The 18,706-nt window shown below is 45.2% G+C and overlaps 1 protein-coding gene across 4 annotated transcripts in view; it reads left to right on the forward strand.

Moving 5' to 3' along the window:
* Nucleotides 1–18,706, forward strand: part of SLC8A1 (solute carrier family 8 member A1) — a 324,738-nt gene that overhangs the window by 293,136 nt on the left and 12,896 nt on the right. For all 4 annotated transcript variants that reach the window (XM_032784448.2, XM_032784452.2, XM_032784449.2 and 1 more), the window contains one exon: nucleotides 16,591–16,866. In XM_032784448.2, coding sequence (XP_032640339.1) covers nucleotides 16,591–16,866 — 276 coding nt within the window. The remainder of the gene's footprint in view (nucleotides 1–16,590; nucleotides 16,867–18,706) is intronic.

Genomic DNA, 18,706 nt, shown 5'->3' on the forward strand with positions numbered 1-18,706 from the left:
ACTGCTGAAGCAAAACAGACAACAAAAGTTATTCATAGTGTCCGCGTACGTATGTCAGGAGACTTGTGACACAGATACCCCTCTGATCCACAATTCTTGCCTGCCTCCTGTTGCGCCACAGCAGGGATAGAGGTGGAAATTTGCTGTTAGCCTATAACAGCAGTCAATTATTGGCCCCCTCCAGTCCAACACTGACTCTGCTGTTCAGGCCACAAGTGGGTGCTATTCAGTCCATTCAGTCCCATCCCCTGCACCCCACGCTGTTCTGGTGGGTGCACAGTGGCCTCTTTCTGTTCTATGTGCAGACCCGGGTCTGGGTAGCGCACACATAGGTGTAAGGGGTGAGGGATACTTACACCCCTTTACTCTCTTGCCTAGGGATACAGACCAAGTCACAGTCTAGCCCTGCGAATGGGCTTGGGATCATGATTTGTGGGTCTGTTTCTGATCAGCTGTGGCTGACAGGATGGGGCAGTTTGATCTTGCTGTGGACTGCTATAGCTGCTCTTCCTCCCCATGTTCTCATGCACTGTGCTGGAGTCTCCTGTGTGCGTCATGACAATTGCTATAGGCCACATTCCTGCAATTCCAAACATGACAAGCTAAAAGAATAGCTCCACAATCAGCTGCCCATGGAAATAAGAGGGTGATAAATCATAACACAGTGCATTATCTTCTGTCACTTTCCAATGCCCCTTCCAAGAGCAGTCAAGCACAAAGACAAAGTGAGTGTCAGAAACTTTCCCAGGCAAGCAATCAGAGTAAATAATGATCTTCTTCCTTGTTAGCAGTCTTCCTGGTGCGTTGGACTTCGCATCTTCATGGACTGCAAGGTTGCTCTGAGAGGAACAACTTCATTTATTTGAAGTAGACTCTATTTGGAGACACTGCATAATGGGCTGATTAAACAAAAAGGCATGTTTCACTTGTAAGGAGCAGATCTCACTTCTGTCTGCTCAGTGCTTAGAAGTCATTTGGTATAGCTGTTGTGTGCACATCACATGTCCCTTCTTCAGGTCTGCCTAGCATAGCTTCCTTCCTCCACAAAACAGCAGAGCAGTGACACATTTGAAGGAAAACATTGCGATAGCTCCTCCTCCTGAAATCAGGTCTACACTCCAGGCTGCTGAGCTGACGGGCTACCCAGTAAGGCTGCTGACAGTCAAATGTTTTGTTTACTCCCTTTTGGATTTTGTCAATTAAAGATTAGAACATGAAAGGCATATATCTCGGCGCTTTCATTCACTTTTGTGCCTAAGTTGAAGATACCATGCTATGGACTTTACTCACTGCACCTGGGAGGATTTTCCTTTGCAATCTGCAACTGATGTTCCTTTTCACATGGCTTTGGTTTTGTGGATAGCTTAGCTGTGACCCAAGATGTAGCTCTTCCCCATCCATCTAGCAAGCCTGATGTTGATTGCCTTCCCTATGTCCCTGGAAGTTGTGTGGTTAAATCTGGCAAAGGATATGAATGATTTCCTTAAGGAATTCCTTATTTCACCTTGTGCTGTAATAGCGTGACAGTTCTAACACTTTGCACTGAAAGCTCTTACTTGATAAAATGGAAGATAGAAAAAGAAAGCCCGGAGAGGAAGGATGGTCCAAGGGTTGGGTACTTGCTGGAGGCACGCAAGAATTGAGTTCAATTCCCCACTGTGCCAGGGACCTCCTGTGCGACCTTGAACAAATCACTTAGGAGGCAGAGAGTTGTTCAGTTCTGCACTGAAAGTCAATGGGAGTTGGGTGCCTCAGTTTTCCCTCCACAAAGTTAGGATAAGAGCGCTTCCTACTTCCCAGGGGTGTGGAGAAAATCAATACATGCAAAAAGAATTGTGAGATGCTCAGATACCACAGTAATGAGGCCCATGGATAACTCGGTACCTTAGAAAATAATTTTGACTTAGTCATCCTTATCCAAAACCTAATTATTATTGTTGGTCTTGAACATCACATGCCACAAGAATGGCAGCCGCCCAGTGGTGCGCTGGCTGTGTAATGTGCTGCAATACAGGCTAGCTGGCTTTGGAATAGGTGACATTTTGGAACAGTCTGTTCCTTCCCACATAAGGGACCAAAGGGGGTATCCACTCCCCAGCTCGGTGAGTATCCATTGAACAGGCTTGGGAGTTTCACTGTCCACCCTCCTGATAGATTTAATGGCAGTGCTGAGAGTGGGATGGAGGTGGTAAAAGAGAGAACAAAACACAGTTGAGCTGCAGAACTACATCTATCTTAGGTGCCTCTGTGGCCTGTGATGAGGTATACAAACCCCACACTAGAAAGGACTGGGTTAAAAAGCTATTCTGGACCCAGGTGTCCATCCTCCCCTGCATGTGCTGGTTGGAGGAGGTGTTTAAAAAGGGGAGCAGAGTAGCTCAGTGGGAGGCCAATGTGGAAGTGATCTGACCTGCATGCTAAGCTCCTGGGAAGGGTACCCTGAGAGTTCTTGCTGCCTGAGACCTGAATCAGCCTCCAGAGATGGGACCTGGGACTTGCTGAAGGTCAGAGACTTTATCTGGGTGTTTAGTTCTTTACTTTACCCTATGGGAAGAGAGGGGACTGGTAGGGAGTGATGCAGGGAGGCACCCCCTAGCACCCCAGGGCGCAGGATTTAGCTGCCTTCTATTAGGCCCTGGATTGGAGCCCAGTGGAGGGGAGGCCCTGGGCTCTCTTACCCACCCCCTAAAGAGAGACAACCACAGTAATCTCCCTTGTTGGGGAAGATACAATGCTCTGGAGCACGAGACCCAGACCCCAGGGGAATCCCTGACTCTCTCACTTAATCCGGAGGACTTGCCCGTTACTGGGCTCTTTAGACATACCCCAAAAGAGGGAGGCTTGAACATGTGACTTGACTAGAGGGCTGAGTCACTGGAAGGCTAGATCACTGCAGGGCAGAATGGCAGTAAGACGGGGAACGCCTGGGCAGAAGGCAGCCTGCCACACCCCTGTCGGACCACTCTCGGCGGCACAGGTTGTGAGTGTTCTCCTTCACAGGTCCTCATCACCATAGTATCTGAGAACCTCATGTGTCTAATGTATCTACTCTCATAGCACTCCTGTGCAGTTATCTCCATTGTACAGATGGGAAACTGAGGCACAGAGAGACTAAGTGATTTGCCCAAGTTCACACAGGAAGTCTGTGGCACAGCAGGCAAGTGAGCCCAGGTCTCCCAAGTCCCATGCTGGCACCTAACTGCTGGGCCATTGTTGTCAGTGTGCAGAATAGTGATGAGTCAAGAGTTCAGTGTGGGGTCATGCAGTGCTGAGAGCTGACTGCCAAGGCATCATGCTCCCAAACAAACCACAGAAAGAGCTGAGCATTGACTGTGCGGCAGGATCAAGCCTCTTGCATTCAGTCTTAGAAATTGCTGTAAAGAAAACCCTGGCTAGGTGGATCCCTGGGACTCAGCAGAGGCAGGCCAGAGAGTGAGTGAGAGGTGAGCTCTTGATGTGTCTGCTGTGGATAACTGTGATACCAGGGCAAGCAGAGTGCATCTGGGAGGCCTCAGCTGAGAAGCTGGGACTGGCAGCCTGCTGTGCTGGTGAGCTGCTGTGCATTGCTGGTGGAGCTGGGACATCCAGGAGAACCAGGGGAGTGGTATGAACCCCCAGCCTGCTTTGCCAGTGTAGCTTTACCCAGAGGAGACAACTTGGAAGAAATCTCAGTGCTACCCATGCACTGAGTCTGCTGTGGGCAGCTGTCTCATCCAGGGACATGTGCCTGGGGGAGAGATGAGAGCCTTGTTTTAAAGTCTCCTTGCCATTAGAGCAACAGTACCCAGCTCCCAGTTAGATTCCAGGCCCACGTGAGAGCCCCTGTTATTTGACTCCACTGTTTCTCCCCAAATACTACCTTTTATTGCTATTATAATAGAAATACAGCCCTGAGTGACAGCAGCAATGCAGAGAAGATGTGGTGCCTTCTAGTTAATTTCTGTAAGAAGAAAGCTCCTTCAATCCAAAAATTCAAATGTGACAAGCTCAGCTGAGCTCCTGTACCCACAGCACACTCAGCCATGCAAAGCTTGATTCACAACATAGCGTATTCCGCCAATCAGCCACAACAACATGGGGACGTTGCTAAGAAAAATCAGACCTGCCAGCGTGGCCTGAGGCAACATGGCCCTGTGGCCTAGGACACAAGCCTGGGGTGAAAGTCCTGCTTCTGGCCTGCTTGGGGAAGGTTGTGTCATCCTAGTTTCCTTTCTCACCCTCTCTCTGTTAAGTCTCTGACCCAAAGAGCTTGCAACCTCTTTCTTACTCTATGCCTATACAGTAGGACCCCAACCAAGCTTGGGGAACTTCTGTACTGCAAAATATTATTAATCATAAAATATGTGACTGCTAGGATCAGTGAGAGTGGGAATTTCTCTTAAATCAGAGAGTGAGTTATGATAAGATACTGTCATTTGTATGGCTTTATTGCCTACGAGCCCAGGGCTGCACTGTGCTAGGCACTGTATGGACACAGCACATAAAGGCCATCCCTGGCAGGGATCTAGCCAATTAAAAATAAGGCACCCACCCAGTTCTTGTCTGCTACATAATCCACATTCATTTATTAACACCCCTCACATTTCATACTGCCCACTCTGCGGTACATGTGTCCCCTGGCTTCATTCTGTAATGGAAATGTGCTGCCGGTTGCACACTGCTGAGTGAAACAGAAAGCTGAAGTTTATAAAGGACTACAATTTCGGTGTACACTAGGCTGTGTTCTGTACATTTTCTCATTGTGTGATGTATTGGCAGAGAAGGAGAACATGGCTAGGAATAGAGCAGAAAGGATTGATCTGTTTGTTATAGGTATAAAGTTTCTGTAGCCCTGATACATTTCTTTATTTAATTTTATTGTGTAGCAGTTAGCAGATTTTTTTGGTAGTGAATACTGCTGTAGTTTGGTAATGTTACAGCCTACTGGAAATGAATTCTTGGAATAGGATCTAGAATTCTATAATCTCTCTAATGCTGATATTTGGGTATTTCATTGATGACCCATGCTGGCTGCTCTGCTAGAGCTAGAAGGAAGTTCAGAGTAGGTCATGGCTCCTTTTGTCCTGTAACTAAAGATTCTGAGTTTATTGACTGGAATTTTCAAAAGAATCTACATAACTCAGGAGCAAAAGTCCCATTGATTTTTCCAAGTCATATGATCATAGAACTATAGGGCTGGATACATCGTCTAGTGCAGTGCCCTGCACTGAGGCAGGACTAAGTCTTGGAGAACATCTCTGACACGTGTCTGTGTAACCTGCTCTTAGAAACCTCCAATGATGGAGATTCCACAACCCTCCTAGGTAATTTGTTCCGGTGCTTAACAACCTGACAGGAATTTTTTTTTTCTAATATCTCATGTTGCTGCAATTTAAGATCATTACTTCTTGCTCTGTCCTCAGTGGATAAAGAGAACAATTTATCACCCTCCTCTTTATAACAAACTTTTACGTACTTGAAGACTACTCTCATGTCCCCCCTCAGTAGTCTCTTCTCCAGAGTAAACAAACCCAATTTTTCCTTGTAAGTCTTTCTAGACTTCTCATCATTTTTGTTTGTCTCCTCTGGACTTTCTACAGTTTGTCCACATCTTTCCCAAAGTGAGGTGCCCAGAACTGGACACTGCCCTACTTGAGGCCTTATCAATGCTGAGTAGAGCAGAAGAATTACTTTCCGTGTCCTGACGGCAGGTTTGTCTGGCTATGTAGACTCCCTCCTCAGTCCCTATGCTACCAGCACTTCTAGCTATCTTCGAGACACCACTGACTTCCTGAGGAAACTGCAATCCATCGGTCATCTTCCTGAAAACACCATCCTAGCCACTATGGATGTAGAAGTCCTCTACACCAACATTCCTCACAAAGATGGACTACAAGCCATCAGGAACAGTATCCCCGATAATGTCACGGCAAACCAGGTGGCAGAACTTTGTGACTTTGTCCTCACCCACAACTATTTCAAATTTGGGGACAACGTATACCTTCAAATCAGCGGCACTGCTATAGGTACTCGCATGGCCCCACAGTATGCCAACATTTTTTATGGCTGACTTAGAACAGTGCTTCCTCATCTCTCGTCCCCTAACGCCCCTGCTCTTCTTGCGCTACATTGATGACATCTTCATCATCTGGACCCCTGGAAAAGAACCCATTGAGGAATTCCACCATGATTTCAACAATTTCCACCCCACCATCAACCTCAGCCTGGACCAGTCCATGCAAGAGATCCACTTCCTGGATACTACAGTGCTAATCAGGCCCACCCGGGAGGGCAAGTAGGGCAATTTGCCCTGGACCCCACAGGGGCTCCCACGAGAATATAGTATTTTTTTTTAATGGAAGAGGCCCCTGAAATTGCTTTGACCCAGGCCCCCTGAATCCTCTGGGCAACCCTGGTGCTAATAAGCGATGGTCACATAAACACCACCCTATACTGGAAACCTACTGATCACTGAATTACCTACATGCCTCAGCTTTCTCGACACGCAATGATCGTTGTTCAGCAGCTCTCGGTACATCGCATTTGCTCCAACCCCTCAGACAGAGACAAACACCTACAAGATCTCTATCAAGCATTCTTACAAGTACAATACCCACCTGCTGAAGTGAAGAAACAGATTGACAGAGCCAGAAGAGTACCAAGAAGTCACCTACTACAGGACAGACCCAACAGAGAAAGTAACGGAACACCACTAGCCATCACCTTCAGCCGCCAACTAAAACCTCTCCAGCGCATCATTAAGGATCTACAATCTATCCTGAAGGATGATCCATCACTCTCACAGATCTTGGGAGACAAGCCAGTCCTTGCCTACAGACAGCCCCCCAACCTGAAGCAAATACTCACCAGCAACCACAGACCACACAACAAAAGCACTAATCCAGGAACCTATCCTTGCAACAAAGCCTGTTGCCAACTCTGTCCACATATCTATTCAGGGGGACACTATCATAGGACCGAATCACATCAGCCACACTATCAGAGGCTCATTCACACCAATGTGATATATGCCATCATATGCCAGCAATGTCCCTGTGCCATATACATTGACCAAACTGGATAGTCTCTACGTAAAAGAATAAATAGACACAAATCAAACGTCAAGAATTATAACATTCAAAAACCAGTCGGAGAACACTTAAGTCTCCCTGGTCACTTGATTAAAGACCTAAAAGTCGCAATATTACAACAAAAAAACTTCAGAAACAGACTCTAAAGAGAGAGTGCTGAATTGGAATTAATTTGCAAAATGGACACCATTAAATTAGGTTTGAATAAAAACTGAGAGTGGATGGGTCATTACACAAAGTAAAACTATTTCCCCATGTTTATTCTCTCCCTCGCCCCCGTTCCTCACACCTTCTTGTCAACTGCTGCAAATGGATCATTTTGATTACCACTACAAAAAGTTTTTTTTCTCTCCTGCTGATAATAGCTCACCTTAACTGATCACTCTCGTTAGTGTGTGTATGGTAACACCCATTGTTTCATGTTCTCTGTGTGTATTTGTGTGTGTGTGTGTGTGTGTGTATATATATATATATATGTATAAAAATATCTTCCTACTGTATTTTCCATTGCATGCATCCGATGAAGTGGGCTATAGCCCACAAAAGCTTATGCTCAAATAAATTTGTTAGAGTCTAAGGTGCCACAAGTACTCTTGTTCTTTGTGCGGATACAGACTAACACGGCTGCTACTCTGAAACTTCTCATGTCCTGTTTACAACACACCTGCTAATACATTCCAGAATGATGGTCCCTTTTTTCTTTTTCTTTTTTTGGGGGGGTGGGCAAGAGTATTACATTGTTGCCTCATATTTAGTTTGTAATCCACTATAACCCCCAGATCCTTTTCTTCAATGCTCCTTCCTGGGCAGTCTTGTCCCATTTCATATTGGTGCAATATGCATTTGGAGTACTTTGCATTTGTCCTTATTGAATTTCATCCTATTTATTTCAGGCCATTTCTTCAGTTTGTCCAGATCATCTTGAATTCTAACCCTGTCCTTCAGAGCACTTGCAGCCACCCCAGTTTGTAGGTGATTTTGAAAATCCCACTCATAGCATTCCCCTATTTCAGAGTGATAATTACATGTCATAACAAGTGAAGCCCACAACTGGTATTTAACTTGCCCTTAATCTGAATGTTGAATACACATGATTTAAAGTCAGATAAAGTTTCAAATTTATTCTTTTAAAACATATATCTGTACAGATTGCCATCCCCGCAAAAAAAAAATCTATATCTATATACATAAATATAGATATCCCACCCTACTTACTGCTGAGTTCAAAATCTAATGTCCTTGAGTTGTTTTAAGTAATTTCCTTCCATTCTGAGCAAAGCTGTCGATCTTACATTTTATTATAAATTTTAACAGAAAAACAAATAGTGAACAGATATTTTTCCCTGTCCTTCAAGTAAGTGGCACTTCAAACATATTTATTAACAGCTCTGATTGTAAGGAATGTTATGGTCAAAGTGTCTTATAAATGCTGGCTCAATATCAATAACAACTACATAACACTGAAGAGACAGATTCATATCTCTAGCCCTTCTTATGGGGGGATTCCCTTTCTTTAGTCATTACATAACTCAGGTATCATGGTTATAGATAGAAAGTTCCCCTACGTCTTAAATGGAGTACTTGATAGGTCCAAATCCAAACTGTCTGAGTTCACTTTCATGTGTGACTCATGTAGAAGAGAGAGTTTTTTTGTCTTTCATTGTATCTGGAGACAAAACTTCCAGGACATGATTTCACTTTTAAAACTCCATCCTCACAAAAACTATTGGTTTTTTATTATGTGTGTTACAGTAGCTCTGAGAAGCCCAAACCAAGATCAGGGCCCAATTGTGCTGCACAAACACAGTAAAAGTCAGCCCCTGCGCCAAAGTTTACAGACCAAAGAACCTAATCCAAAATCAATTATTTATCGCATCCCATATTATAGCAAAGGCAACCACAGGTGTGCAGTTATCAGTGCAGTGATAGACATAGTTCAGGGGGTGTGTGTGTAGAAAGAGAGAGACCCACTTTCTAGTATATATTTGAATATACACCCATCATTCACTCAGAAAAGCTGATTGATAGAGATGATGGATGATAATCCTAATGGAGATTTAATACTTTCTTAATAATCAGAAATCAGGCATTTGGGAACAGATTGTAGGCTACCTAGATCTGAAAAGCGCCCTGAAATATCACTTCCTGCGTGTGAAGATGCACGAAAGGCTGTAGTTCCTGGGCAATACATACAGATTTCCCTCCCTCCCTCCCTGTGCCCTTCCCCACAGCCCCACCACCACAACGCCCCACACAGATGCCCCCCGCCCAGTACCCTGAAACACACAGATCTCCCCCACTGCCCAGCACCTCCCAACAGGCCTCCACTGTTTAGCATCCCAAAACACACAAGCCTCCCCTCTGCCCAGCGCCCCACGCACATCTCCCAGACACTCACTATCACACCCTGTCCCCTTCCCTGGCCGCACTCACCAGCCCTGCTGGGAGGTCTCTGGCTCCTTGGGTGAGAGCGGCAAGGGGAATCTCCAGACTCTCCACGTGCTGCACCCTCCACAATTGTGAGCTCCATGGCTCCCATTGGCTGGGAAAAGTGCCAATGGGAGCTGCGGAGTGTGGCTTGCAGGTGCCGGCAGCACGCAGAAACCCCTCCCTCCCCGCCTCCCAGCCAGAGGGACCTACCAGGGGACGAGGTGAGTCCCAGCAGTGCTTACTTGGAGTGGGTCCTAGGAAGCATCCAGCAGGCAGGTCCCTCTGGCTCCCAGGGTCACGGGTCAGGTCAGGTTGGGTCGAGGAGGGACGGTGGGGGCAGGGGCTCTCTGCCTACTGCTGGCACCTGCAAGCCCTGCCCCTATACCACGCAGCAGAGACCTCCTTGCCGCCTCTGTGCCTGGGGCTGCAGTGCAGGCTCCTGCCGGCGGGCGGGCGCTGAGAGCTGCCCCAAGAAGAAGAGGTGAGTGGCGCCAGCAGCAACTTGCGGTCCTACCAGACGGTCCCGATATTGGGAAGAAGTGTGTCCCAACTGAAGTAAGGTCAGGCCGCAGGTCAAGTCCCCTAAAATCGGGAGTGTCCCAATAATATTGAGGACATCTGGTCACCCTAGGGAAGGAGCTTATTCCTGTTAGCATACATGTTGTGGGGGGGAGGAGATTTGGCTGTCTGTGCCCACACAGTCCCCCTACACATAGATGGGTGAGAGTCCCCCTTAAAATCTTGCACTGGCTTCTGCAATTGGGTGGGGAGCAGACATTGAGCATCTTTAACTGTGTTGTCAGGTCTTGTGATTTTGTTTATCATGATTCTGGTAATATTTGACGAGTTTCTTAAAGCCCCAGCCCTTGGAGTCCTGTGATCACAAGGAGAATCTCAGCTTTCGTTTAAAAAAAAAAAAGTAATATTCTAGCACTCTTGATTGCAGAGAAAAACTTGAACCCGTGACCTGAGCACGCCATGAAGGCTCAAAACCCAGAAGGAAAATAATAACAATCTCAACAGCATTTTTATTTAATTAACTAATTAATTATATTAAATTTCATGATTTTAGGGGGAGCTTGTTTCGTGGTTGTTTTTTCTTTATTTCTTTACATTTGGGGTTGGCAGTACTGCAGCTCTACTCCAGATGTACAGTTAGGAGGGGCACAACGCTTGGAAATAACTTGTTTAGAATATATAGGCCCGCTCTCTATAGCAGTGTGTTTATTAGATTCAGGAAAGTTAACACATGAATCATGGAGTTTTAAGGCCAAAAGGGACAATTGTGATCACCTGGTCTGGCTTTCTGTATAACAAAAACCATACACAGCGTCCCCCAGCCAGTCACTCCTGCATACCTTGCAGTTGAGCTACAACACGGGTGACTAAAGAGCAAAATGTTACAATTTTATTATTATTTTTTATTTTTAGGGTTGGGAAATTTCTCTTGCAGCAAAGATGCCTCGTATTCTTTTGGCCTAACATCCCAGAGTGGGTGCATATGGCTTTCTAAGCAACCTAGCAACCTCTATCCTCGCTCTTCTAGAGAGAGGTTCATTATTAACCCTCAGAAAAATGATAGACAGATCCAGACCAATATTTTGACAGCTGCACTCAGATTGATTTTTAAAAATCTGTTTCATCATCTCCCTAAAGATTTTAGCTTTGCGACAGCTCCACTGCCTCACAGATCTGTAGATACTTAAAAATACTTATTGCAAAATTATAATACTAGAAGAGATGTGTCTAGCCAGCCCAGTCTTTGTGGGATCAGCTAAGAACTGCACAGGATTCAGGCTTAAATAAATACCCCACCTCCATCCCAGTATATAGCAGAGTTTGTTTTGAGTTTCCTTTGTTGTCTACCAAGGTAATAAAATCAAGCTTCCTATTATTTATTACTACCATATTAAGCATTGTGTTTTAAGGTGCATGTTGAATGAAGCATGGCTCTGTCACACCTGAAACTTGGGGATGCTGTTTGCCACAGTTTGGTCCTGCTTGTTTGTGACTTTCCTGTGTGTTGCTCTCCCTCTCCTTGTCTTCTGTCCACCACTCAAAGTTGCCGATTGATAGTTGCTGTGGTGGTTTCGGTGCAAAATTGCAAGATCTTGAAGTGTTGAGTGAGACACAGATTCCATAGCTTGATTTGTGAAAAACATTTAGACCCACAAAGTTTGGAGGGCTTAGAAGCCAGGTGGAATGAACCCAGGATTACTGGGAGCCACTTCTGGTAATTCTTTTGTTATGTTGTTGTGCCACTATTTGAATGCCGTTTTAGTTGGTGCTCACAAATAAATACATAACGCACCGCAACATTGTTTTGCACTCCTTGCAGGAGTGTTTATACATTTTACTTTTAAATTAACACAAACCATGTGCCACCATTGCATAAAGAGATATGGAAAGGAAAATGCTCACACAGGCAAGCAGTGAGAGCTTAAGAAAATTGCACACCGTTATTACAATACTATAGCCTCTCTAACAACTAAGAGACCTTTCTCCTGGCTCTCTAGATAAAAGGTGCTTGTGCAAACATTAGGGCTAGTGCAAATTGTTCCTTTAGATGAAATATATTTGACCAGCTAGGACCCGATCATTCACTGACTGAAGTCAACCTGAGTGTCCTCCTTCGCTTATTGTCCCTTTGATTTCTAATGTTCTGGAAGAACTTATTCCTAAGACATCTACTGCTCTGCCTGCATTCTTTATTACTGGAGGCAGCACATAGCGTTTCAAAATTTGAGAGAAATTAACCTGGAGCTCTGTTGCACAGACTGAAACTGCATTGCAGGAAAATGATGAGAGTCAGATTCTGTACTTGGATGCCCATGTGCAGCTCCTGTTACTAACCATGCACATCTAAGGGAAAAGTTGGATCACAGATGTTTAAAAGGACAACTGCAATTACCCCTTCAAGCGCAAGCTAGTTGTTAATTACCACTCACTACATCCTTAGGTTTAGAGCAGTTTAGCTCTCATTGTGGTCAGTGCAAATACGCCTATTGATTTCATTAGGAAATGAATACAGTCCATAAAGCTTTAGGCTAGTTGTTTGACTTTCAGTTTAAGGAATTTCTGACCAGCACAAAAGTTGTGATCTTGTGTATTGTACAACTCTTGGTGTAAGAGAGGGGAGATATAAATGCCACCACCTTTTGCCATTGTGATTTAACCAAGTGACATCATTACATTTGTTTTTCCTTTGCAAGCTGAAACATGAGGGTCTCCCTATTTGCAAGAGCTTCTCTGCTCTGTCTTTGTGGAGCATCTGTGACTAGGTATTCTGTGTATATAGAGCTACATACACGTAGGGCCATGGTGTAGGAAACAAAAGGAGAAGAAGAAAGTAATGGCCTTAATTTTTTTCATAAATGGCCAGGAATTGTGGGTGTCTAACAAGAGGCGCCTGAAAGAGATTGATTTTTCAGAAGGTTTGAGCCCCTGCTCTGACAGTCCCTTTAAGCTGTCTCAAGTTGGGCACACAAAATCCCTAGCTGCTTTTGGAAATCTAGGTCGATATTCCAGAGGAAATGGACTTGACACAGATGTGAACCTACCACCTCTTGGCTAGTGCCCAGGGGCCCTGATCAAGTTTGAGACCTTAGTGGGCTAGGCACTGTACATATCCAGAGTAAGAGCTCACAATCCAGATAGACAAGGGATAAAGGTGCCATTTACAATCCCCATTGTACAGCTGGGGAAGTGAGGCACAGAGATTAAGTGACTTACCAAAGGTCACACAGGGTGTCTTTGCTAGAGCTAGAGATCATACACCGATCTTTTGCATCCATCACATGCCTTCACTGTAAGATCATCCGCTTCTGCTCAACCAGTGAAGCCTGGCTACTGTTAGTTCAGCTATGACTCATGGATGCCATTTATTGCTTTGGAACTTAAGTTCCAATGCTGAGGAATGCAAGCCATGCGGTTAGAGCCCCCTGAGTAAGTCAGCATGTTACCAGCCCATAGGGTTCCATCAGACCTGTCAGCATCCTCTGCCTGGAAAGCCATGGAGACTGGATGTCAAAACAGACTAGAAATTGAAGTCTAGAGCATTGGGAAGAAGGGAAGTACACTGGCCCTGAATTGTAACACACCTCCCGGATTGACGCTGTAAGCTAAACATTGTCTCTGATCCCATTAAACTAGCGCTTTGGGCAAATCAAAGATAAATTAGAAGAGCAGCAGCCTCCTGAAGTCAAGAGGGGGAAATGTGCCAGATTTGGTTATGCAGATTGTCTCTTTGTATGTGAGAGAGACAAGGTGGGCAAGGTCATATGTTTTAAGACCAACATCTGTTGGTGAGAGAGGGAAGCTGCTCTTCGGGTCTCTTGTACGTTGATGTGTTGTCAGAGCTGTTGCACGTTATAGTTCCTTATACTGTTGGTCTAAATTCCATCTTGGAACTGAATTCTAAGCTCAGCAACGTGTCTTTCCTGCCAGGCAGAAGTTTAGTACCCCTAAGAATTCAGAGCAGTTAGGCAGGAGGCAAATCACCCTTTTACCTGGGGGGCATGCTGACACTTCAGCATGACAAACACCCTTAAAACAGCCAGAACTACTGCACCTTTCCGCTTCTGCAGCAGGAGCATAGTAACTCAATGGCAGATGCTTAAGAGATTGCGAAGGATACATCTTGTGGAGGATAGGAAAGCTGACCAAAACAATATTAAATCATTGTTTGTATTACATGAAGACCTAGACAGTTGAGATCAGGGCTTTGATATGCTAGGTGCTGAACAAAAAAAAATATAGCAAGAGAGAGACTTTTCCCCAAAGAGTTTTCAGCCTAAACAGAACAGACAGAGAAATGACTTGCCCAAGATCATGCAGCAGGGTGGTGAGAGGTAAAGTACTGTCACAGGTTTAGTTCAGAGGGGATAACCTACATGGAAAGACAAGGGAAGGGAGCGGGGATGTTGCTAGGAAGAGGCCAATGAAGGGGACGGAGCAGGAGAGGAGTGAAGCTGAGATGAAGAGACTGGGAGGCAGATGGTGAGTTGGAGCAAACAGCTAATCAGCATAGGAAAGAGAGAGTCCCGTCAAAACTGTAGCAAGTTCTCTGAATTTCCAGGGGATCCAGATTTGGCTGTTTCTGCTCCTGCTCTATCAGCTGGAGTCTCTGGCTGGTTCCTGTTTCTGCAGCTTTTTACCAAAGCAACATGGTTGTCTACTTCACCAGACTGTTGGGAGTTTCCCTACATGGTTCTAGGCCCAGGGAGTTGCTGGGGGGGCAGGGGTTGGCCCTGGCTAGATCCTGTTTTACCCCTCTCCCTAGTGCAGCAGTCTCTGAAATTCATTGTTGATAAATGCAAAGGAATGCACTTTGCAGAGAGGGGAAGGTTAAACTACTCGTAAACCTTACAGGGTCCTAAATTGACAGTATCAGCACAGGAAAGGGACCTGGATATCATTATAGACAGCTCAGCAGAGACCTCTGTGCAATGCACAGTGCAATCAAACTACCTAACATGCTGTTCACATACATAAAGCATGTGATGGAGAATAATAAGGAGAATTGTCTAATAATGCCTTTTTATCAATCAGCAAGATGAGGGACCGCCTCATCTGGAACACCATGTGCGGTATTGAGCACCTCGCCTCATAAAGGATATCGTAGAACTGGAGTGGCTCAGAGGAGAGCAACAAGAATGATCAAGGGCCTGGGGAAACTCTCATCGAAAGGGAGTTGAAAAGATTGGGATTGTTGCCTCAGAAAGAAGATGAGCGAGAGGGGAAGTGATAAAAGCATATAAAATACAGAGTTGCCTAGAAAAGGAGCTTCTGTGTTTGTGCGGCACCTAGCACAATGGTCCTGGGGTATGACTGAAGCTCCTAACACAATTTAATAATAATTTTGAACCTGAAGAAGGTTTCTGAGCAGAGTTTAGGTTCACTCCTTCCACATCCTTCCTCTTCCAGCCCTGTTCAGAACATAGTGATCTTGTTACCTTCCATTTCAGCAGCTTTATCTTCCTCAGCCCCTGTCACTACACTCTTGACCATGTGTTCAGTTCAGTGATACTGTTCTCTGGCTTCTAATGTCTCTAATCAGTGAAACAAATCAAGAGCCATCACAGACTTCAAATGTCCAGGTTTTCTTCCCATTAACAGATATTCTTAGTTCTGTTTGGGAGGGGGGAAAGTTAATCCCCTCTAGTAATTTATTTGGGGTTCCAGTGTAAACCAACAACCTGTTTCCCTCCTGGCCCTCAACTTAGAGTGGATGTTGCAACTACTGCAGTGGTGGAACAGGTGCAGAGAAGAGCTACCTAGATGATCGGGGACTGGAGGGCCTGTTGTGTGAGAGGAGTACTAAGAGGTCTGGGCTTGTTTCGCCGAGCACAGAGAAGGGAGAGGGGGGATACATTTGTCCTCTATAACTACACCAGGAAGGGTGACCAGCTATTTACGGTTAAGGACAATAGTGGCACAAGAAGAAGTAGGGATAAACTGGCCAGGAACAAATTCTGGCTAGAAGTCAGAAGGAGATTTCTAACCATCAGAAGGGTGCAGTTCTGGAACAGCCTTTCAGTAGGAGTTGTGGGAGCAAACACTTAATTTGTCCAGTGAGAGAGCTGGACACATTTATGAGTGAGATTGTATGATGGGGTTGCTTGTGATGGTGGGGACAAAGCTTGGCAGCCCTCCAAGTCTCTCAAGTTTTGCACCCATAAGACAGCAGTTCTGCAAAGGCTTAGCAACATTGGGAAATATAGGCCTCGCTTGTCTGCTGTGCCACAGTCACCTATGTGACCTTGGGCAAGTGTCATGGGATGGTATTTTCCCAAGTGCCTAGCTCACTGAAGAGCACAGAGCTCGTTGGAAGTCAGTGGGATTGACTTTCCTAAATTACTTGAGTGCTTTTGAAAATTTCACCATTATTCTCTCTGGGCCTGTCTTCCCCATCCATAATGAGGGGGTAATAAGAACAATAGTACAGGGGAGTGTTGAGAATAAACTCCATTATTGCCTGGGTGAGGCTCAAACAGTACAGTACAAAGGGCTGTATAAGTACTTAGACAGGAGTGGGGACACCCAGTTGTGCAGCTGTGGGTTTAATCAGACTCTGGTGTTGTTGCTACAGGCGAGGATGATGACGATGACGAATGTGGGGAAGAGAAGCTGCCATCCTGCTTTGATTATGTGATGCACTTTCTGACTGTCTTCTGGAAGGTCCTTTTTGCCTTCGTCCCCCCAACAGACTACTGGAATGGCTGGGCCTGCTTCGTCGTCTCCATCCTAATGATTGGTTTGCTGACAGCTTTCATCGGGGATTTAGCATCCCATTTTGGCTGCACCATTGGCCTGAAGGATTCAGTGACTGCAGTTGTGTTTGTTGCATTGGGAACATCAGTGCCAGGTAAAAAAGTAATTTAATTTCCTGACATGATCTCTGCCATCTTTCCCCTGTGCTGTGTATTCGGGATTCAGAGGGAGCGGGCTGCAATCCAGGTCTGGATGAAGAGCTAACTAATAACACTGACACCACATGGGAGACCCCAGTGGTGTGTGTCCCTTCGTGGCGGCTATAGGTTATTTTAAGTATAGCTTCAGCTTTGAATTTTCAGGCTTTCTGATGTTTTGATAACAACTTGTAACTGATATTTACGGTCTTAACTTCAGCAAACCCAAGTTTTCTTCCTCAGAATAGTCTTCTAGTTGTTCCATGGAGTGCAAAAGTAATATGTCAATCCACATTTTTGCTTTCTCCACTGCCTGCAGAACTTGGGTTTTTTTACACCTCATGTAGGTATGACATTAACTGCACTGGACTGGGTTTTTTTAAAAATCCCCTTAAAACAAAGTGTCTTTAATCCGTTCCAGAAATAGTTACTGTGTCTGGCAAGCCTTTCTTTGTTTCTTTTAGATCCTAAAGATTTTTTCTGCACCACTAATATTGGTATATAAGTGAATGGAAAACCAGTGAAACGAGAGGAAAGTATTTTTGGCCATGCTATTCTTACTGTCATTTTAATCTGTTGGTGCTACTGATGATAAAACATACAGCTCCAATTTCTGCTATCTGGTATATTGCTATAAATTACTCTGGATTTACATGGATCCACAGTGCATATTTCTCTGAGACACTCCTGCTGTTTTACTGGCAATCATTAACTGGGAACCATTCGCAAAATGCAGAGTGATACTTGAGTTTTTTCATCTAGCATAACTGGAAATTATGTACAGTGTGTTTAAATAGTTAAGACCCTTTTGTAAGTCCCTTTTTCAGTGTCTGTCCCACTGTCGCTAAACATCAGCTGCAGTAGAACAAAAACATTAGAAAGTAAAGGGATGGCCCTGAAAATCATATTGAGAATAGTGTCTCACCATTATGTCAGTCAGTGGTATACCCTCACCTGGATGCTGTGTTCGCTGCAGCTCCACCTTGCCTCAAAGGACAGAGCAGGTACAGAGGATTGAGGAGAGTGGGCAGCAACCTGGGGAGAGCTCTGTGAAGAGGAGCTTAGAGGAGACAGAGAAAAGGGTACATGACAGAGGTGTAAGGAATCAGTAGCCATACAGAGAAGGCTCACCAGGGACTCCCAGAGTTGTTAGCTGCACTGTGCTATACATCTCTCCCATATCACAGCCAGTCAGCCTCTACACCTCGCTCATCTCACTCTCCGGTCATGTTCCACAGGACAGGGGCTGTCAGCTGGCTGCTGGGGGAGGAAGAGAGGTGTTTCCCACTGCTGCTCTGGGTCCCCTGTCCTCCTGCCTTCCCTTGCAGGGAGCAGAGAGAAGCCTGGCAGGGAAGGAAGAATGCTGCCCAGGCCCTTACAGGAGCTTTCAGAGAGGACCGGGAAGAGGGGGTGGCATGGACCCAATAACACCATGTTCCCTACCTCCTATCAGCTGGCATTGGGTGTTACCAGATCCATTGGCAAAGGGAGCTTGTGACTGGAATCACTAGCTCTGTATTTCAACAAATAATGCTGTGTGCTAATTAGAAATGGGCCAAGGAGTCTTGTGTCTTGTTTTTGCAAAACCTCATTAGTCAGGTTTTATTTTTTCCAAACAAAAACCAGGCCTGGATGGGCTCTGAGGTTCATATTATCCAAACCGCCAAAGAGGAGGAATCTACTGGGTGGGATAAAGATTCCTCGTGTCTCATCTCAGTAAAAGTTTTGGATCAGCTTTGGTTTTGCAGAACCAGAAATGCGGGAGATGCTGCACTGCTGTTTATTAATGGGCATAAA

Source organism: Chelonoidis abingdonii, unplaced genomic scaffold (assembly GCF_003597395.2).
Source record: "Chelonoidis abingdonii isolate Lonesome George unplaced genomic scaffold, CheloAbing_2.0 scaffold0001, whole genome shotgun sequence".
Taxonomy (NCBI): domain Eukaryota; kingdom Metazoa; phylum Chordata; order Testudines; family Testudinidae; genus Chelonoidis; species Chelonoidis abingdonii.